Source organism: Magnolia sinica, chromosome 15, assembly GCF_029962835.1.
Source record: "Magnolia sinica isolate HGM2019 chromosome 15, MsV1, whole genome shotgun sequence".
Classification (NCBI taxonomy): domain Eukaryota; kingdom Viridiplantae; phylum Streptophyta; class Magnoliopsida; order Magnoliales; family Magnoliaceae; genus Magnolia; species Magnolia sinica.
Genome location: NC_080587.1, coordinates 6581589 through 6604451, shown reverse-complemented (window position 1 = coordinate 6604451; position 22863 = coordinate 6581589). Strand labels below are relative to the sequence as shown.

Below are 22863 nucleotides of genomic sequence, written 5' to 3'. Positions count from 1 at the left end.
TACCTTATTGATACTTAACCTTGATATTTTGATGCTTGAGAGAGATAATGGATGGTATAGATCGCCATTTCTTTGCACTTTAATGGCCTACCTTGCCACTTGGCCCTTCTGGTCAACGGTTGGCTGCTTCAAGTATCTGCCGTCATGGAACTATAGGTTGGAGATCCAAACCATCCAATGGAATGACACAACTATATTGATGCCCTAGAATCTGCAGGTTGGCCGACTGGTCAGGTTGGCCACAATTCGCAAAACAAATGTACCATTCTGAAAATCATTTTGGCCAAAGTTTTCTAATCCATCAAGCTATTTCCATTATTTGGTCCACATGATGATTGTATTAAATTTTGTTGGGCGCAGTGATTCATCCATCAGGTTAGTCCGACCTTGTACTTGCTGGTCGAATTATTATGTGATCCCCATTATTGGAATTGTAAAAATGGGTTATAAAAAGTTTTTCAGAGCCATGCTTTTGTACTGTAAGCTGGGGTCTACATTACCAGTGGATCAATCTGATTATTCAGCTACACTATTAATATAGTTGTGCTGTTCTGATGGAATGTAGCTAGAAGTAATTCATTAGAATGTTTTTTTTATCCCTTTTCAGCAGGCGTTTGTTTGCACCAAATATCACGAAATTTCATGTTTAATCAGTCTAATTACTGCAACCAAACAGACACTAAACAATGTCAGGTAATCACAATTTAGGTTTCGGATCATCTGACATGAAATACTAAACTTTGATGCCTCTTGATATAGGAATTTCCTCTCTGATACCAATTGCTTTAGCCTGCTAGTAAAAATTCAATAGCTCAGCCATCCAGCAATGATTTGAGCTTTTTTGGTCTTCTACAAGCAAGCACCATGTACGTGGTGGATTCACCACAAGCGGGCCTGCATTACTGTCTGATTGGAGTGTTTTTTATTTTTATTTTTGAAATCTTGGAGACATGTTTGTATGATAAACAGGCCTTAATACTTAGCTCTATCTGATGCAAGGGCCTGCAATACTGTGGGATTGGAGGTGTTTTAAAAAAAAAAAAACAAAAACAAAAAAAAAAAAAAACAAAACAAAACAAAAAGGAAAAAACTTAAGAGACATGTCGTATGATAAACTGGCCTTAATACTGCAAAGTTTTCAAACCACAAGCTAAGGACGCAAGCAGACTTGCGACAGTTTGTTGAAGCAAAGAAACAATAAAACACACATAACATATGATAGTATAGGTCTATGATATTCTCATGTTTAAACGTAGCATAAGTACTTAGAGATAATTAAGTATCTAAGAGGCCTTTTCCCATCTTTCAGAGACATCTAAATCACTTATGCACCAATGGAAGGAATCCGTGCCGAAGAGCCGCATCCCATACCTTTTCAACATCGAGAATTTCATGGCCGCACTCGTGTGTGTCCCATCCTTCCAATGCATGCACTATTCCAGCCACGCGGGACGCACTCATCACCCGCCTCGGCAGCCAGTTCTATCTCATGTGCACACACCCCAAAAAAAAGTGTTATCCCTCTCTTGTAAATGAACATTGGTGCATTTGATTGCACAAGGAATCCAATTGCAAGTATTCGTTTTAATCGAGAGGAAATGAGGAAAAGCTAATGATGTTTCATATGATCCTATTACTCAAAAGCACGTCCTAAACAATAACTAGGGTGGACCCTAGTCCGGCTTTAATCCCTTAAGCCCTGGACCTAATTGGGCTTGAATGGCCTTGGCCCCATATGGGCAAGGTACATGTATAGTAATCAAAGGTTTAAAATGTTTTTGTCTTGAAATATCCTCCATCCATAATATTTACAATGTATAAACCATGGTTTCAAGACTCGTATGAGTCTGATACAATTTTCCAAGTTGACTCAGGATTCAGTTGGGCCCGATCCAATTCAATACCATGAGTCACCCCTCACTCTACTTCGACTTGGGCAATTCATGACTCAATTCAGGGTCCGACAAGTTGGTCAAGCCACCGAGTCTTTTAACCATGGTATAAGAAATTTGGATCAATGAAACGTCGCCCCGGATTACAAGGTTTGTCTTTAAACTACACATTAATTATGTCAAATGGGAACAATTAACGAGTATCTTTAAACCATTATAACAGTGCCCCACTTAATCATTGGACGGGGCCATTCATCAGGCACCAGGCCTAGATCTCAGGCTCTGACCTGGCCCTCGGGCCAAGTTTTGGGCCCAAGTCTCAGTCTGGGTTGCCTATCCAGTTGCCACCCCTAACAATAACAAGGTTACATGGGAAGTTGTGGACTAACCTCACAAGCATGCATGTTCTCGAGAGCCGGAGGAATGACCATTGCAGGATTGGTGTGGTAAACACAGTCCCTTCGCAGTCTCTTAGGAGGAAATTGGGAGAAGGGAATGAAATGAGTGCCTCTGGGAGCCATTCTTTGTTCTTGATCTTTCAATCCATCTCCTACTAACCATGCCTGAGTTCACACATGCAGCTATCAAAACGTGTTTTTCACCACATTATATTCTCACTTCTAAGTTTTTGCATGAGGGAAAAAAAAGAATGAAAAGACAGAAAAATCTACCTCAGCTGTATTATAAACGTTGGTGTGGAGCAAGCAACACCTATTCTTTGCTGGCAGGCATAATTTCAGCTTCTCATATTCATCACTACAGACGGTAATTATCTGTTCTCATGTAACCTCTAATCAGCAAAAATAGAAATCCAGGTTGTCCCCATCACTAGGGGCTTGGAAACATGGCTCGAGCCCCATGGCTAGGGGCTTGGCAACATGGCTCTTCAAGTCATGGCCGTGGTCTTGGCCTTTGATTACCTACATAGGAAAAATTTTCTTTTCTTTTCCAACTAAAAAGCACGCCTTCTATAAATTGAAGGGATTTTGGGGTCCCCTATTAGAACTTATTTCCCAAAGGAAGCCTATTTTGGTGTTTTCTCATTAAATTAAAACAATGAAAAGAAGTGACATTTAAATCATATATGCCTAATCAATTCACTTGGGCCCTGTTTGGTAGATGCCCAAAATATTTTAGTTAACATAAATTATGTATTAGAGATCTGATAGCTAATGCGTAACAAGTTCATGCCATTTTAGTTAATAATAATTAAGTATTACTAGATCAAGAACTCTTTATACACAATCATGGTTAAATAAAATGAAATGAACTCAGTTTTAGGTGTCTACCAAACGGGATTTAGGAGAGAAAACCAACAAGTCAAAGTGTGGGTTAATCATATTTACCTTGACACCCCTTTGGCATAAGGTTAGTGCAATTGCATAGCCTGTCTTGGAAACGATTCCTCTCAGCAGGACCCGTTCTGTTCCTTTGGGAATGCTATAAAGCACGATAGCAACTGCCAACGAAGTTCCATCCACAATTCTAATATTGAGTTTTGGGTGCTTTGTGAGATAAAGTTCCCCATATCCGTTCAACTCCTCCCCCTGAAATTTGGTCTCAAGTTGTAACTGTAGTTATACTTACGGGATGTGGCAGAAATTCACAAAGATGAAAAGTGCATGCAACACATGGGTAATATGGTACGCTTTAATTATTTATATGTGGGTCCCAATCCTGTTCCATGGGCCATCGTGTTTATTTCCTCAAGAGAGCCCAAAATTCAGCCAGGATGGGCTACATCACATTAAAGGGAAAAGTGAAAAGTCGTGCCTAAAACCTCTATATTCACTTAGTATGGCTCACCTAAGAAATAACCTGATTCTTGGTGTGTTCCTTCACCTTGGGTAGTATGGTTCACCTGAGTAATAACCTAATTTTTGGTGTGTTCCTTCACCCTTGGGTGGAGAATCTAGTGAACGGAGTGGATGGCATATACACAAAATAGGTCAGACTTTTGGGTGGTTCCCACAAAATAAGTTTGGAAGGTTTAATTGGTTAGGTGTCTTCCTCTGCCTATTCCCTGTGGTGTGGCCCAACTGAGTTTTCTATTAGGTTGTTTTTTGGCCTCATTGCTGAACATTGAAATGCTGCATCTCATGGATGGGGTCTATTTGATGCACACATCATAGTGGGCCCACAGAGGCCATCTATGCACCATATGAACATTTTCCCATGGGTCGAAATCAAAGCTCTTTAACCACCGTAACTTATGGTAGACTCGACACCATGTCACTGAAGTGGTTGACTTGTTGTGCCGTAACACTGTATTGCCCATCACCGGTGTGACAAGTGTCGTTGAGATTTTGTTAAATCTGGTGATGTAATCGCCTAACTTTGATTAAATGATATTGTTCCAATAAAATCACAAGATATTCAAATTCTCGTCAATTTTTAAAATTTCGCAATCTTATCTTGAAATTATCATAAGTTTATCACAAATTTATTTTGGAGTTAAAATAAGTAAATTTATACCTACACTTCTAAAATCTTTGAAATATTTTATAATAAACATTCTAATATCTTATCGTCATTGAGATTTCTCCAGATAATATGGCTGAAAAACATAAAATTTTCGAAAATCATTCCATGATGCAAGCAACATTCATGCCAAGCGAATCTCCACTATCAATTTTCATTTAATCCATGATGAAACCCTTATCTTAAATCTTAAGTACATTTTACATGGATCACCATATTTCATTTTGGAGTACTGTGACCCTATAAATAGTGGGCCACCATCGTTGGCCCTGCATGAAGAGTCTGATGTTTGAGTGACTTTCATCTCAAGCTAGCTTTTTTTAGAGAGATTTTCATTCCTTGAAGTTATTTAGATAATGTTTAAAATTTAAATAACATTTTTGTTACTTTCAGTCCACTTTTAGGATAAAATATTATGTCGAAACAATATAAAATACATCTTGGCCCAAATGGTCCTCTTCCCCCCTCCTCTGTCTTCTCATTTCTTCCTTAGGAGGTCATTGACTTTATTTTCCAAGGTGGTTTCTGCAACTCAGAGGACCCAGATTCCTATTTCTGGCCGTTGGAATCTTCGGGCTCCTTCTCTGTCAAATCAACGTGGCAGGCCAGCCATTCAAGTGAGCAGAGGAGAAGTTGGACAGTATGGGTCTGGCACTCTATGCTTCCCCTTAAGATCTCCTGTTTTTCTTGTGTTGTGTTTTTAAGAATAAAAAAATAAATTTCAAAAATAAAAGTTATTTTTAGAAAGTAAATAAATATATTAATTATTTAAACTTTCCATAAATAGTGTGTATAGCCTATCGGTAAGAGAAGGGGTTTTTGCTTATGCAACTAGGGTTCAAATCTCCTCGAGGACGGTGCGAAGCGCGCGGCGTGGGCTATAGGGCTGCTTGGGCTCTTTTTGACGCTTTATTATCGCGAGGAGCTAAGAGAGCCTTAGTCTTTTTGGCACTCGGTTCATATTTTTTAGGTCATGGTACCCTGTTGATTGAGAGTAATTGTGACATAATTGTACATGTGTCGCTTATGTGGATACGGTTTTTCCTATTGGATAACTACTCCTGTCTGAATGGGTACAAAAATAATTGCCACAGGACAAAGGGTCATGTCCTTTCATGAGAAGGCAATTATTTGCTATGAATGGGTATGGATTTCATGAAGAGTCACTTTAGCACCTCTTCAGGAAGAAATCCATAATCTTTCAATTGATATAAATCCCGGATACTATAATCCAGAATACAGAACTCTTAATCCTTGAGATTATATCATCTTTTGTGCAATTACTCTCGCTCTAATCTCTTGCTGAGTTTTTCTGAACGTTTTAAGGCATATTGCTGTCAAAACTAGAGATCTATTCAACACTTAAATGTGCAAATTTTCGTGTTGAAAATCGGATTGAGAGTTCATTGTATCTTGAAGACAATTTGCAGATTTTCTTTGTTTGCACTTGCTGGAACTTCCAGAAAAAGGGCAGCAACTCTGTCTTGAGAAATTGACTATTCAAGTCGAGCATTGAACTTGATAGATCTGATTATTTCATTATCGTTTTCTTCTATCCTCCGTTGTATACAAGATACTCTTATAATTCTAACATCTTAGAGGTTTTTACAAGGCACTAGCCCGACTGATGTTAGAATTCAATCCAGGGGAGTTTATATGGTTTTGAAGTGTGATTGTTGCGGGCAAGTGGGAGTCATAGTCCAACTAAGGAGACGCTGCCGCACCTCTTCATTGCGGGCTCCCTAGCAAAAGCAGTGTGGCACCACTTCAGATCAATTTTTGGTATCACAATCTTGGACAACCAGTCAGTGGAAGACATATTAATGGCCTTGTGGACAGCCTCATCTCCTTTGGGTAATTCAACTCTCCCGCATGGCCTGACTCCTATAATCATCCTATGGGACATTTGGAAAACTAGAAATGAAGCGAGATTTGATGGTTCAAAGGTCCTCCCCTCCAAAACGATTTTTAGGATTACTCGGTGGTTTAAAATGCTTAGTCTGGGGCTTCCAAAAACCACCAACAGATCTCTGGTCAGTGAGATTGCATTCAAGGCCCTGGGGATTGTCGCTCCTCCTTCGCAAAAGATGGTAACTTCGATTATGAAGTAGCTCCCGCCGGTTGTAGGCTGGTGCAAATTGAATGTAGACGGGTCGTCTAAGGGCAATCCAGGGTTGGTGGGAGGTGGAGGGGGTCTGTAGAGGGGAGAAAGGCAAGCTTATGTTCACTTTCGCCATTAGCTACGGGTTGGGATCCAACTACATTGCGAAGCTTAGAGCAACCTAGGACAGTTTGGTCATGTGTCTGCAGAGGGGGCTGAGTAAGGTTCAAGTGGAATCTGATTCCAAAATGGTTGTAGACTTATTAAATGGCAAGATTTAGGGGGCTGCACACTAGGGCTATTGGTTGTCCCAAATTCAGAAAATCAGGGGCAAAGGTTTGTTTTCCTTCTGCCATATTTTAAGGAAGGGAATGCCACAGCGGATGGTCTGGCCAAATTGGGGAGCTTTCAGCAGTCCCTTTCCACATTCACGCAAGCCTCTGAGTTTCCTCATCATATTTGGGGCCTAGCCCTACTTGATAGAGGAGGGTTGGGCTCATTAGGCTTTGCCCGAGAGGGCAATAGGGGCTGCTAGGGGCCTTTAGTTTTGGTGGTTCTGGGTCAGGTTGTCCTGTTCAGTTTAGCTTTTGTTTGTTTGTTTTTCTTTTCCTCATGATAGGCTCCTCTTGGTCCCTTTTTTTCGAGAGACAGCCCGAGGTGCTCTCTATTGTAAAGTCTTTTCATATATATATATATATATATACCCACACACACACGGAAACGCTCACCTGCGAACCAGTTCGTACGTACTACATACGAACTTTTTTGAGAACCCATCATACGTGATGTGGATCCAAAATCTGAACCGTTCATGTGTAGCAGCACCTCGTGAAACCCCTCGGGACCAAGTTTTACTTTGATCTAAAACTTTGATGGACTATGAAAAATGAAAACAGTTTCCTCCCTTGATTTGCATTTCTCTTTGCTATGGCCCACTAGAATTTTAGATCAGGGTGAAAATTTGTCACAGGGGGTTTCATGGGATTCCGCATCACATGGACCGTTCAGATTAGACACCCATGACATGTGTGCAAAGGTGCGCACGTGCGTAGGTGCGCTGGGAAGCATGACTCTATATATATGTTCTTTTTGGAAAATAAAAAAATGGGGTGCTGTTTTTTTTTTTTCAAAAGACATGTATTCATGGAGTTGTAACTGTACATAGCCTGGGCGGGCCTGTTAGCAAAAAAAGGAAAATCAGGCCCACCAAACTAAGAATGGAAAGGGAAAAAGATGGAGGGAGCTGCTAAATCTCTCTCAAGTATCCTAAACCAGCTCGATTAGGGAAGATCAGATCACCTCTGATGACGGGTCTTGAAGATGGATGATGGCAGAGGTGAGACACTAGAAGATGGCGGCACATATGACTATATGTGGGGCAATTCGTGGATAGATGAGTTGTTCTACCTTCCATCAAATTCTTAAAAATTATTGTCATTATTATTTTTAAATATGGGTAAGGAAATAGAAAAGCAGAAATGAAAGAGATCAAAATTCATTTTAAATAAATTCACAAAATCAGACGTAGAAATGCTATTTCTATATAAATGGCACTTCCTCGGTTGAAACTCAAATGTGCAATATAGTATTTTATTTTATTTAAAAAAAAAAAAAAGAATTTGAAACTCAAACGTGCACTATAGTAATTCAACTACAGTTTGAAGGATACATATGATGATTAATGTTTGAGGGTAGCAACTTAGTCATTTCCACTAACTAGTTCTCGAATGTCATTTCATTAATGCATCTAAACACAATGCAATTGTATAATTACATAATTAAATTGGGCCATTTTCTCATCAAGTGGGATTAAAGTTATAAACATGTCATTTTGAACCACAGTTTCCGATGTGTGCACTGTGTAGGGAGGAGATGAGAGATCCCTAATGTGTTTTTTTTTTTCCCTCTCTAAAGATGAAAACTTCGTGTCAGATTACAGGAAAATGAAAGGATGCCCACATTTCAAAATGTAAACAGTTTGCATAATCTTGCCTGATTTAGAAGACCTAAGCTGATAACTTTAACCCCTGCCTCTTCCGCCTCTAGTATGGCCTTCTCAATCAAGCTATTGATTATATCTCTTTGACATGATAATAAATACTGCACATGAAGATAATATCATACACCTAGTAATCAGGAAAACAACTTTTCCACAAATACATCCTGATGTCGTGCTACTTTTTATGTTGGGATTGTAGCTGTTGGATTCAGTGCTCACATGGCCCAAAGCATATGTATGATTCGTGGATGGATGATATCAGAGAGAGAGAGAGAGAGAGAGAGAGAGAGAGAGAGAGAGAGAGAGAGAGAGAGAGAGAGAGAGAGAGAGAGAGAGAGAGGACATGGGAAGATCTATCGGTTTGGATATTGAAACATTACTACAATCCAACATTCAGATCGCCGTAAAAATAGCAGTACGTGGGGATGTATTGTAGGAAACCTCGTTATAAGAACTATTAAAAGGAAGTCTATCTAACATACACAAATATATGGTATATGAGAGAAGCTATTGAGATCCCCATGAGGAGGATTGAAGACATGATCCACGCAAATGTGTTGAATCCAGGCCATTGATTTGGTGGGGCCATCCATGTGTGTGGCTGGCCCAAAACTCAAACCATGTGGGCCACATGTTAACTGAATAAAGATGTGGTCAAATTTTCATGAACCATCTATATGTCTCCTGATAGATGGCTAAGACCAAACACGTGTGCGTGGCGTTGGCATGTTTGATGCCAATTCACCTCTCTGATAATTATTCCTCGTGTAAACTGCCCATGTGTCCTCTTACTTGGAAACTGTATCTTGGAATTGCCCATGTTTGCATTGTTAGCTTATGCAACCTGTTCCTTTCAACCGTAAAGGTGGAACCAAATATCCACGTCAGCAACATGAACCCCGATGAAATGGGCCACAGCATCCATGAATAGTACAGTTGGAAAGCATATGGTTTAGAAGCCAGCGAAGCAATTCCTAGCCGTAGATGGTAAATGGAGTAGAGGGTAGTTGGATGGGTGAGATGGACCACATGTGGAGCCTCCTTCGTTCCTTTGAGTGAAGCTTCATAGAGTGCATCTGACGATTTGTCCATGGTGCCATATATATAGTCATAGAAAGGCATGAAGAGGCAGTAGTTGGTCCGGAATTGCGTGTGGTGAAGCGAATGATACCTGTTTGGGAAAATCATTAGTTATATATATATATATATATATATGTGTGTTTTCAACCTAGGCTACCGATCCAATGGTTGGATCTTTGAATGCGAGAGATTGTTGCATCCCCATCTGATTAACAGTCTAGACCACCGAACCATGCGCCCACATGCAGCATGTGATTGTGAGCCTCATCAAACCATATTACCAAACAGTGTCTAAGGTTCATGATCCAATATTAATGAATGAGAGGAGACTTACGAGGGCGTGTACATGAGGTACTTGAGAGGTGGACACATCGAGAAGAGTAACTTGGGGACCAGCTCGAAGTTGCAATGGCCCATGTTGTTCATGAAATCAATGTACGTGAAATACCCAAAGATGGCTGAGATCGAAGCCGTCCCCATAAGTACCGCCGTCAATTGAGGGATTGTGAAGAGCATGAAGTACAAAACCATTTCTGCAAACGGATGAATCACAGCTGCAGGAGGAGCAAAAGGAAAATAAAAATGGATTATGATTGAATTATGAATTTCTGTATAATTCCAAGGAAAGAGTACTTTGGTCAGATGATCCTAACCATTGCATCCAGTACAACGAGTGGTCATAGGAAACAAGGCCAACTATTGCCTGCATGCATGCGGATCATCCAATTAATGTGATTTTCACATGGTGGTCCAGGAAGTGTGGGCTCAACCTATTGGATGGTCCATATTGATTAATTGGACTGTCCACGTATCCATGTGCAGCCAGGAGCACTATAATTTATTGTTCGCACATGTGATTCTACCAAAATTTTGTTTACACGTGTGCAAATAGAAAATCTGTGACTATTAGTCTATGTTCCCAATCCAACAAATCAGATGTATTTATCATTTAATCAAAGCTGATTTTGGAGTTATGCCTCATCTACAATAGGTCTTACCTTTTGCGTAGGGGTGCCAATGGACAGGGCAAGGGCCGGGCTGAGCTCTGTCCAACAAGCTCAGCCTGCATTTTCTAATGTAAGCCTAAGCTCTGCTTGGGCCTGGATGGACCAAAATTCAGATGGTCTACTAGACAAGGCACCTCTATTTTTTATTTTTTATTTTTACTCTTACGAGGGGCCATCCCATTCATCAGTTTGGTCATTGCTCAAGATATGGTTTTACAGAAATAGCCACACGTTTGGCACCGAATAGTGCATAATCAAGGCTCTTGTTTTCAAAATACTCGTAAACCAAAATCCTCTCATCTCCGTCGATGCAGCATCCATACAACTTCACAGGGTTCTGCTGCTGCATCGCTGATATGGTAACAATCTCTGTTACAAGCTGACGCTTTCAATGATGAGATGCCACTGAGAGTTGCTACGCAGCTGCTATCCTTCCATCTGAAAGTGTATCCGTATAATCAGCCCCAAATCAGCTTCTTGCTCCCAACCTATTTACCAGGGTGAAATCTCCAGTAGCAGTCCTCAGTTCGCAATAAATAAAACTGTTTCGTTTGGCACTGAAATCTCTAGGTAGCAACACCCAGATCCATAGCTCAACTGGCAGACTGAGTAGAGATACCTCGTTTCAACACTTGAGGTCTAGGTATCAATCTCTAGCGGGGGTGGCTAACATGGAGTGTGTGTACTGGCATGGGTTTGTACTAACAAGTCAATCCAAAAAAAAGAAATCTCTAGGTAGCAGTCCTCGGTTCGGAATAACTAAAAACTGTTTGGTTTGGCACCCATGTCTAGAGGCTCTTCATCTTTACGGATGCCCCTGCTCCTTCGTCTATATTGTGTCAAAAGTTCTAACAAATTTTATGTGAAAACCTGTTGCCGAGTCAGCATTACTCTCTCTCTCTCTCTCTCTCTCTCTCTCTCTCTCTCTCTCTCTCTCTCTCTCTCTCTATATATATATATATATATATATATATATATATATAATAATAGGGCTGTACACGAGTGGAGCTAACACTAAAAGCTCGCTCCACTCGGCTCGTGTCAGTTCGGATTGACTCAGCTTGAAAGGCTGACTCAGGGCAAGTTTAAGCCGAGTTCGACCATAGTGTATTTCAACTTGACTTGACTCGAAGCTCGAGCTCGACTCGAAGCTTGAGCTTGAGCTTGGCTCAGCTCAAGTAATATATTTTAATATTATATTATATTATATTATATTATATATATATATATATATAGGGAAAAGGTACTATGCGCTCGACCTCACGATAAGCTCCCTCGAGGTCGAGCTGTGTGGGCCCCACCGTGATGCATGTCGACCATCAACACCGTGCATTTGATGGGTCCCCTTTAAATTATGGGATATGCCAAAAATCAGCCGTATACGGAACTCAGGTGGGCCATACCATCTAAAATGATGTGAAGACACCGTTAAAAGATATAAAAGCACTTGGTGGGGCCCACCTGAAATTTGCATGCGTCTGAAACTTGGTCTGAACCCTCATCCAAGTGGGACACACATAATGGATGGGCTGGATTTGCAAACCACATCTCGGTGGGCCCAAAAAATGGTTATGAATGTTTTAATGGTGCACAACCCCTCTCCACTGCTGTATGTGGTGTGGGCCACACAAGTCACGGATTGACTTGATTTTTGAGAACTAGGCCCATGATGGAATGGTGCATCTGACTGATGGGGTAGATGTTCGAAACACATCACGGTGAGGCCCACACAGCTCAACCTCATGGGATAGACTCATGAGGTTGAGCGCATAGTACCTTTTCCCATATATATAATATGTTCAACTTTAAAAATTAAAAAATTAAAATAATAATAATAATAATAATAAAAGTTAAAACTTAAAAGTTTTCACTAAAAAACCCTACGCGACCGCACTGAATTGAGTCGGGTTGGGATTTGGGTCGGGGTGGGGGCTGGGTTGGGTGTGGGTTTGGCTTGGGCTGGGCGCTAGGTTGGTATATGAACAAGCTCGACTCGACTCGAAACACTTGAGGTCTTGGTATCAATCCCTAGTTGGGGTGGCTAACATATATGTCCCTTTTTGGGGCTCATGTCCTAAATTATGTTAGCAAAGTGAATGAATGGTATGGATAGAACACATATATCATGGTGGGCCCATGTAGATTTTTCAACACTCACCTGTTGCAGGATAAACATGCAGTCGGTCCCTCATTGTAGACGAGTGATCCAGATCAATGGGGCCATCATTAAGAATTTTAAACACCGTCCAACCTGACCATAAGGCCGACCTTGATATAAGTATTATATATATGTGTGTGTGTGTGTGTGTGCAGTCCATCCGGTTCTACATATCATTTCATGCCATAGTGCCACTCATGAAACATATCCAAGTGTTAGGTGGACCAAAATACAAGAAAGAGTGGTGATTGACCATTAAAAGCTTGTCCATATGACCTCATCAACATATTAGCTTGCAAACGAACATTATGATGGGCCCTAGGTAGGTTTTAATGGTGGGGTGTTCGATCACCATTGTTTCCTATGGTGTGGCCGTCCTGAAATATAGATCTGCTTATTTTTTGAGCTCATGCTCTAGAATGAGGCGGAGAAACGGATGGATGGACGGCATGGATATACAATATATGCATCAAGGTGGGGGACTGTTAGGGCTTCACCCTGTTGGGTGAGGCTGGGTCGCACCTAATCTGCTCCTTGACAGAGATAAGATGTCCTGGGCTACCAAGGTGTTTGTGAAAAGTCCACGTCATCCATACATCTTGCTAGATGATTGTAAGGCACGACCTCAAAAAATTAGGCATATCCAAAGCTTCAATGGCCACATGATATAAAATAGAAGCTTTGGATCTGCAATTTTTATTTTTTTTTCTTCGGTTCATTTCAGTTGGGATGACCTTATGAACCGTTAGATTGCATATAAACATCACCTTGGAGCTCAAAAAGGTTTAAATGATAGGCAACCTCTTTTTACTATTTTCATTTGGGTGGCCCACTTGAGTGTCAGATCCGGCTAACTTTTAGTCTCGTGACTTAAAATGAACTGGCAAAATAGATGGACAGTGTGGATTTCTCACAAACATCATTGTGGGCCCCCACCTGCGATGAGGGCAACAAGCCATCCAAATGTCGCCTTGTAATTGTCACAAAGAGATAGGCTGTCAGTGTCCTGGAGTAGGAAGCTAGATGGGGCCCACCATGGCATTCATGAATAATCCATGCTGTCCATCTGTTTTGATAAATCATTTTAGGGCATGATCTCAAAAATGAGGCAGATCCAATGCTCAAGTGAAACATACTAGTCAGGCTCATTTAAGGTTCCGAGATTGCCTACTTTTGAGACCTGGGTTCCTATGATTCAGATCTAACTCATACTAGTCAGGCTCATTTAAGGTTCCGAGATTGCCTACTTTTGAGACCTAGGTTCCTATGATTCAGATCTAACTCATTTTTGAGCTCAGGGTCTAAAATGAGATGGAAAAATGAATGGACGGTGTTGATCACACACATACATAAAGCTGGACTTCATCAAACCTTCTGCATACCCACTCCCTCCCAATGGGGTATAAAAGAGGATAGGGTCAAATCCAACATTTAGACATCTTAATGGTGTAATTTTGTCTTTGAGTGTTAGTCAAGGTTAACCAGACAGTTTTTTCTCCATGTTTACAAACCTGAGGTGTTTCTATGTAAATATTTTGAAAGCATGCACTAAAAATAAAAAGCCTAAATGATTTTATTTTTTTTTACAAGCACACACACCCCCACACACTCACGCTTTAATGGGATTTCACCACCTATGGATACCCGATCCCTTGACCGGGTGTTGAAACTCCCACGAGTCTACCACCAAAGCAAGAGTAAGGATCCAGCCTAAATGATTTAACCATTGGATGGGGATAGTTTTATAGCAATTCCGACTGTTTGAAAAGCTGACCCATATGATGAATGAAGCATAAAATAAAAATTAAACTGAGAAGATAATTTTCACCATTTGAATATATTGCGGGCTATTCAGTTATATTTTTTATTTTTATCAACTTTAAACCATCAAAGACACTGTTAGACTTGGATCCTTGCTCTTGCTCGGGTGGTAGACTCTCAGGAGTTTCAACACCCTGTCAAGGATTCGAGTATCCATAGGTGGTGAAAGCCCACTATGGCGTGAGTGTGTGTGCGTGAGTTTTTTTTTTTAAAAAAGACACGGTTAGACTTAGTTGTAACAGGGGAAATTCCATGTAAGCCCTATGGGCTGCTGTGATCTTTGGGCCATATCCACTGCGTCCCTATGTTTTGCCAGCACATTTTAGGGCATGAGCCTACACAAGAGGGAGATCCAAAATTCAAGTGGGCCACGCCACAAGAAATAGTGGTATTAAATGCCCATCATTGAAACTTTCGTGGAGGCCACTGTGGTGTGTGTGACATCTAGTTTGTCCATGTTGGTGGCACCAGATGATATTTGAATGTGAGCCCAAAATCTGGTAAATCCAAAACTCAAGTGAACTACACTGTAGGGAACAGTGCAAACCGGATGCACATCATCATATTTGCCCAGCCCTATCTTTTAATTAACCCAATAGTTTATAGAGTGGGTCGTATCTAATACAGGGCTCGGATATCCTGCACATGTCTGAGTTTGCACTTGTGACTGCGTGCAGACGTGGGTATAAACCTTAAATTTCAGAACTCTGCTGCGTATTATATATAGATTCCAAATGCGCTGGCATTTTATTCTAAATTTCGTAATCTATTTATTCCTACTGTATATAAGGCCTGTAGATTTGGAAATTTTTGCCTAGACAATTGATTTTCATGACATTAGCTAAAAGAGGCTTAGAAAGTAAATTCTACATGAAATTATAACTGTTTGGCATGAAACGGTACGAGATTTTACAGTATAGTGAATAATTTAAAATAGGCCCACTTCCTTTATGTCTTTTAATGCACCTTCTCCTCTTTTCCTTCATGCGGCGCCAGAATGCGGAGATCGCGAGTGAAAGTGACTACAAGCTTCACATAGCACCGTGACCTAGCTGGGTGTTTGCCTGACCGACAGTTGTACTTTCTCTTGTTCTAGTGATTTAAACCTGGTTAACTAGTTTCATGAAAGAAACGTCACGGTCCAAACAAAAACCTATAGTTAGCATCCCGTGCTTACTGTTTCATGTGGTGTGGCTTATATATATGTAGCTAACTTTTCACCCATGACCTAACCTTGACTACAAAGCTTAATGGACAAGGTAAATTTTATAATTAAAATATGGTGGGCCTTATAGACTTGCATATTTTACTCGTTGTGTAAAACAAGTGCCTTGGACGACTGCAGTCCCTTTGCCTCTCTCCACTGTTCTTAGGTGACGAGTTTATGGCAATACCTATTACAAGGGAGTTCCTGCAACATGAAAGCTCCATGGAGACCACCGCAATGTCCATATAAAATTATCCTCCACTACATCTAGGTTAAGATTTGTATCGTATACCATCAACGGTTGATGGTTCAGATCCATTGATCGTACATCCATATGAACTATTTAGTGCTAAAAACTATGACTTGATGATCTGGAATTCTCCGGGAGAATTCTCAGGGCTCATCTCTCAACATTGACGTATTGTTCGGTGCTCTGTGGGCCCCACTATGATGTATGTGTTTCATCCATTTCGTTCATCCATTTTTACATATTATTTTAGAGTTTTATACCAAAAATGAGAGGGATATAAATCTCATATGGACCATACCACAGGAAAACAATGTTGACTGGATATCCAACATTAAAATCTTCCTATGGCCCACTGTACTGTTTATTGGACATCCAATCTGTTTATTAGGTCATACAGGATCAGATGAAGGGAAAAACCAAAGATCAACTTGATCCAAAACTTTTATGGCCCCCAAAAGGTTTTTAATGGTCCACACTCATTCAAAGCTGTTTCCAATAATGTGGTCCAGTTAAGATCGGGATATAACTCATTTTTTGTCTTATAACATAAAATTATCTGGAAAAATAGATGGACGGCATGGATGAAACAAGTACATCATGATGGAGCCCACAGAGCACCGACCACCAGCCATTGGCTGGTGGCAGGGGGAGTAGCCAATCCGTTTCCTATTTCACTATGGATTTTGTTCACATGCCGTACAAACGCAAGTTAAGATGATGCGTTTGAGCTGTGGGGGCCCACCTGTAACGTGTTATCCAAACTCCACCTCATGCTTACGACACATCCCCACAATCATCCCTCATCCAAAATCATGGTGGGACAAACTACAAAGAGTAATGTGCAATCGTCACTTGGTGTAACCCACCTGAGTTTTTCTGGATCTAGTGATTTTTTCTGTGTCGCTTCACCCCGGTGGTTCTAACTTGATGAATGGTTTGGATGGTATATGCAACACACGGTGAAAACCATACTTTTTTTTCTTTTTCTTTTTCTTTTTTTTTTTTTTTTTACACACGCACACACACCCACCCGCACACACACCCACCCACACACTCACGCCGTAGTGGGATTTCACCACCTATGGATACTTCATCTATGAGTTTCGATGGTAGGCGTCACCCTCCTTGGTTTCCATCTGAGTTACAGATCGAGATGATGTTTGGAATCTTGGCCTACCATGGCTGGGCTCACCAGATGCACGGTTTAGATTTCACATATATATCACGGTGGGTCTCACGTAGCTCCAACGTGCAGGTGATTTAGGTAGACATTGGTAGACAGACTGGGTTTCAACGTTTGACTTCATGGGTTCGAGTACCCACGCTGCGTGCGTATGAGATAAAAAATAAAAATCCATTCTTCTTGAGATTTAGGGTGCATCCAAACGCACCCAAAGAAAAATCAATGGAAAATGAAGAATTTCTTACCTGTGATAGGCTCGGTGACGACAGAGGAATGGTGGTGGGAGTGGTAGCGAGAGTACAGAAAATGATGGTGCAATGCTCTGTGTGCCCAGTAATACAGGAACTCCACCGGACCCCCGTGAAGGAGTATTATGAAAACCACACCGTCAGTTCTCCATAAAGACAAGTTTGTAGCTCCAGGGACGACCATCTTAGACAAGTACAGAACAATGCCACTCAAGAGTATCTGATCATCCCTGCCATTCATTTCTCAAATATATGAGGCATCCGTAAGTACAACATAAAGTAAAAAAGCTCTATTGCACTGAGTATCAAATAATACCATCCATCTGTACCTTCCATTTGATCAATCTAACTCGCCTTGGGCCACTTTGAAAATTTCACGCCAAACCGAGTATCAAAACCATGCATCCATACATGGAGAAAATTACTACTGTTAACCCTACCTTTTATCCAGTGTCTTTTATGAAAGATCTAAAACTTACCTTCCCAACTTAGACCTTGCACGTACGGGCAGAGCATTTGAGGATGAAAATACCTCTGCTTTTTAAAGTTTTCTGTAGACATTAACTACGGATTATAACCATAGCCAGAGGTAGCGTAAGCACGCTGCTTTCATCCTCGAATGCTCTGTCCGTACGTGCAAGGACTAACTTGGGAAGGTATGTTTTGGATCCTCCATGAAAGACGCTGGATAAAAGGTGGTGTTTACGGTGGTAATTTTCTCTCCATATATGTCGTTTTTACTTAGACCATCCATCTTTTGACGATTTAGATTAGATGGTTTGCATCGCATAACTACGATGGTTCTATAAAATCATAATCAGTCAAAGATATATCCCACTGATTGGATGCTTGAGATGACTCATTGGAACTGTTCTCATGAAAGATCTTAGCCATCCATATTTGCAATGGTTAGCACCATCCAGTTGTTGCAATAGTTTCTAGATGTTTGCAATATGATATGGACAGTCGAGTTCAAATGTGCATGGGTAACGGATTGGCTACTCCTCCTACCACCAGCTCCCTGGCTGGTGGTCGGTGCTATGTGGCCCCACCATGATGTATGTGTTTCATTCATTTTGTTCATCAATTTTTATAGATAGCTTTATGGCTTGATCCTAAAAATGAGAGGGATATAAATCTCACGTCGACCACACCACATTAAAACAATAATGACACACCATATTAAAAACAATAATAATTGGATATCCACCATTAAAATCCTCCTAAGGCCCACTATATTGTATATTTGACATCCAATATGTTGATTAGGTCATACAGGCCCAGATGAAGAGAAAAAACAAAGATCAGATTAATCCAAAACTTTTAAGGCCCCCAAAATGTTTTTCATGGTCGACCCTCATTCAACACTGTTTCCTGTCACGTAGTACACTTGAGATTTCGATATACCTCATTTTTTAACTTATATTGTAAACTAATCTCTAAAAATAGATGGACGGAATGGATGAAACATATACATCATGGTGGGGGTCACATGGCACCGACCTCCAGCCATTGGCTGGTGTGAGGGGGAGTACGCAGCCAATCCATTTCCATGTGCAGGGGCCGCAAGCATGCACCAACCTTAGTTGTCTTCCCATTCTTGTGGCCCACCTTAGTTGTCTATCTAGATGATTTTTTTCCTGGAAGCGAATTGGCTGGTGTACCTCACACCGGCTATACAGCTGCTATATTGACGTCAGCAAGTACTGTGGGTCTGATCATGAGATATGTGTTATATCCAAACCATCCATCTATTTGGCAAGATCGTCTTTAAGGCTTGAGATGAAAAATAAGACAGATCTAACTATCAAGTGGACCACACTAAAAAAAAAAAGTGGGGTATTGAACTTCTACCATCAATTTTATTTATTTATTTTTTATTTTTTTGAGTTAGCTTGTTAGTTGTTAGTACACACCCATGTTAGCACAGACACTCTCCAATTAGCCACCCCCATTGGGGATTGATACCAAGACCTCAAGTGTCGAAACGAGGTAACTCTACTCAGTCTTGAACTTCTACCATTGAAATCCTTTTCAGGTCACTGAAGTTTTGGATTAATAAGAAATTTATTATTTGTTTTTTCTTTTCATTCAGGTGTTTGTGATCTTATGAATGTGGTGGGCCCTATGAATTTTTGAACGGTGAAAATTATTGTCTCCACTACTATTTGTGGTGTGGTCTATATGATCTTTGGATATGATTATTTTTTGATTAATGCTCTAAAATGATCTCTAAAAATAAATGAACAGTGTAGATATAATAAATACAACACTATGGAGCTGGAGGAGCGTAAGTGCTCGTCTCCGCACGACCCGTACCTACATCAGCTATACAGGTGGTATATGGTACACGAGCCAATCCTTTTCCTTTTTTCTTAGGGTCGTGGTACCGAGAAGCGCACCCGATCGAGGGAGGGGATGTCAGACAGACATAATGGTAGGTGGATGTCAAACAGACATCATGGTAGGCGCGCAGAGAGGAAACGGACTGGCTACTCCTCGTAAACCCGTCAATGGCCGGTGGTCGGTACTTTGTAGGCCCATTATAATGTATGTGTTTTATCCATACCGTCTATCTATTTTTATAGAATATTTTCCAGTGCGAGACAAAAAATGAGATATATCCCAATCTCAAGTGGACCATATTACAGGAAACAGTGTTGAACTAGTGTCGACCATTAAAAACATTTTGGAGGCTATAAAAGTTTTGGATCAAGCCGAATTTTGTTTTTTTCCCTTCAACTGGACCTGTATGACCTAATCAACAAATTGGATGTCAAATAAACAGTATAGTGAGCCTTAGGAGGATTTTAATGGTGGATATCCAATCACTATTGTTTTCATGTCATGTGGTACTAACGAGATTTATATCCCTCTCATTTTTGCTAAAATGATCTGCAAAAATGGATGAGCCGAGTGGATGAAACACACACATCATGGTGTGCCCACAGAGCACCGACCACCAGCCTTGTGGCTGGTGGCAAAGGAAGTAGCCAATCCGTTCGCCACAGAGAGCAGGTGGTGTAGAGGATTCTGGTCCCATACGAGAGAGACACAGAGACAGAGAGAGAGCGCTCACCAGTTGCTTTCTCTGTCCACCTGATCAAATTCAATACTCCTGTGGAGTATCCTGTGCTTGCTCCTGGCCGTTTGGAAGCGAGCCAAACTAATCCATATCTGGTTGTGAAGCCACCTCCACACCAGCAGTAATGGGATACTCATCATGTTCTGCAAATCCTTCTCTCCTTTTCCTATGCAATACGTATAGAAGCTACATCCCACAAACGGTGCCAAAATAACGTACTTCATTCGCACCATAAAAAAAGAATGGACATGGATACCCCCACAAAAGAAGATAAAAGAAGAAGAAGAAGAAGAAAAGAAAAGAAAAACAGATTAGTAAACTTTTAAGCCTGTCTAAATGCTTATTGGAGGATAATTCCATGGAAAATAGATGGCAAAACGGGATTACCTTGAAGCTACCAAGCTTGTGCCATGGCCATTCTGTGAAAGGGCCTGGTTTTGAAGCCATATTATTTTTCTCTTTTGGTGCTGGTCTTCTCTACTGGATCGCATCTCTTTAAATAGAGAGGAGTTATTTGATACTTAGGCAGCCAATGATGTTGATATGCAGGAAGTCAGTAATTGTTTACATGGCATGCATTAACTCAAGTTAAAATTAATTGAACACCCTTATCCATATCTCAAGTGGTAGACTGAGTGAAGATATGTGGTTTCAACACTTAGAGGTCATGGTATCGATTCCCTAGTGGGGGTGGCTAAGAGTGGAGTGTGGACTGACGGTGTTGTGTGTACTAACAAGCTAACCGAAAAAACACCAAAAAAAAGAAGAAGTTAAAATTAATTAACTAGATTGTGAAATAATCCAATGTTGCTAACAACCTAAAAATTAGATTGATTGAACAATGGTATTTCTCCATTTTTAACCATCTAATAAATATCCACGTATCTGAGTTAGTAAAGTAAGTGTAATTTTTTATTGATAATAAATCTAAATTGGAATGTGTAATTCGATCGCGGCTCTGGATTGCCAGTCGCGTATTGCGCTGGGCACTTGGGTTCTATTACACGAGTGACATGTAAGAAAGTTACACTGACTTGATGACTCCAACCATCATTCCGTGGAGCTTGCTGCGGTGGTACCTCTACGTGTGAAACATGCATACGTCTCCTGTATATGTGGTGAAGCATAGTCATATATGAGGTGAGCTCTCTCTTCCCGATGCATTGACCACAAATATTTTGTAAGTAGAAGGGAACACAAGCAGGTAAGCTCCGACATATGTGCTCATTGTGTGATTAGTTAGTGCCGAGCACAACCAAGGAGCTCCTCAATAACCGGAAAGCAATAATCGACCGCTAAGAAATCCGCCTGTTCCTCAAGCTCGACTATAAGAGGATGAAGTGCCTTCTTTTCCACCAGATACCGAGCTCTTCCATAGTCCCATACATTTCTAAGCTCTTGCTCGGATCGTCTCTTGATAAGGATCCCCAAGGTATGACTCAGTACCGGGCAAGATGCTAAGCTGCTACACTCAGGGGAGCCTTGCATCGCATGATAAGACGAAATAGGATAGGTCATCCCCAATTTCATCTGTATTAATTCTACTAAGGAAGAGAGATCGGTCTTAGTACTCCGGTATGACATCCAAGGGTAGGTCTGCTGCTCAATGATTAAGAGAAAACTCGACCATGACTCGCTAGGAAATCTAGGTTGGCAAACTAATCACTCTTCTTTTGATATTTGAGGAATTCAAACAAGTAGCCTGTGGGTTGAATTAGTTTAAAATCAATCTGAAACCTAAAACCCTTGTTTGTGTTACTAGACATTGAACATTCTACTTGAAACAAAGCGGTTCTACAGGCTACATCAAGAATGTCTTTAAAAAGAGGATAAGTATCATTCTATATCTTTATATTTTTGTTTCTTTAAGATATCTAGAAAATCTCATGTATTGGTTTTGACTAAGATAGCCAGAAAATCTCAGCGTGGGGTTTTTATTTGTGATAACCCTTCTAAAATCACAACTGTATAGGTTGTAAGGTGAACTTGTGAAAACCTTGTCTTTATTGAACGCCAATATCATATGGGTTTTGATTATTGGGAGTAGAGTAGGTGTGGCTTTTTTAGAACAGTTGGTGTACATACCGAATCACTATAACTTCTGGTGTTTGTGGTGAATGTTTAGTTTTTGCATATGTGGTGAATGATTGTAATTTATTTATGCAAATGTGGTGAATGCTTGTAATAGATAGCTCTCTTATCTCTTACTTAGTTTAAGATATTAATTCTTACAAACGTTCGTGAGATTAGGTTGTCCTACCTAAAACTTTGTTTTTGGTGTAAGGTTGTCCTACGAACTAAATTTGAATCAATTTTTCAATATTAGTGCTATTGAGATCTGTGATTTATTC

General features: G+C 40.6%; 1 protein-coding gene across 1 annotated transcript; it reads right to left on the bottom strand.

The window, feature by feature from the left end:
• Positions 1-1106: 1106 nt before the first annotated feature.
• LOC131227813 (very-long-chain aldehyde decarbonylase GL1-4-like) lies at positions 1107-21008 on the bottom strand. Its single transcript, XM_058223638.1, has 10 exons — positions 20900-21008; positions 20507-20730; positions 17425-17657; positions 9888-10107; positions 9266-9644; positions 8467-8574; positions 3239-3439; positions 2564-2665; positions 2282-2455; positions 1107-1482 (listed from the first exon to the last, which is right to left on the bottom strand). The coding sequence occupies exons 1-10, from the start codon at positions 20957-20959 to the stop codon at positions 1321-1323; spliced, it is 1863 nt and encodes a 620-aa protein (XP_058079621.1). The 5' UTR covers positions 20960-21008; the 3' UTR covers positions 1107-1320.
• Positions 21009-22863: the final 1855 nt, after the last annotated feature.

Coding starts and splice junctions, on each gene's coding strand:
- LOC131227813 (XM_058223638.1), bottom strand. CDS start 20,959: ATGGCTTCAAAACCAGGCCCTTTCACAGAATGGCCATGGCACAAGCTT. Junction 20,731..20,899: donor ACAAGCTTGGTAGCTTCAAG/GTAATCCCGTTT, acceptor GTGCGAATGAAG/TACGTTATTTTGGCACCGTT. Junction 8,575..9,265: donor TTCCAAGATACAGTTTCCAA/GTAAGAGGACAC, acceptor CTTCATGTGCAG/TATTTATTATCATGTCAAAG.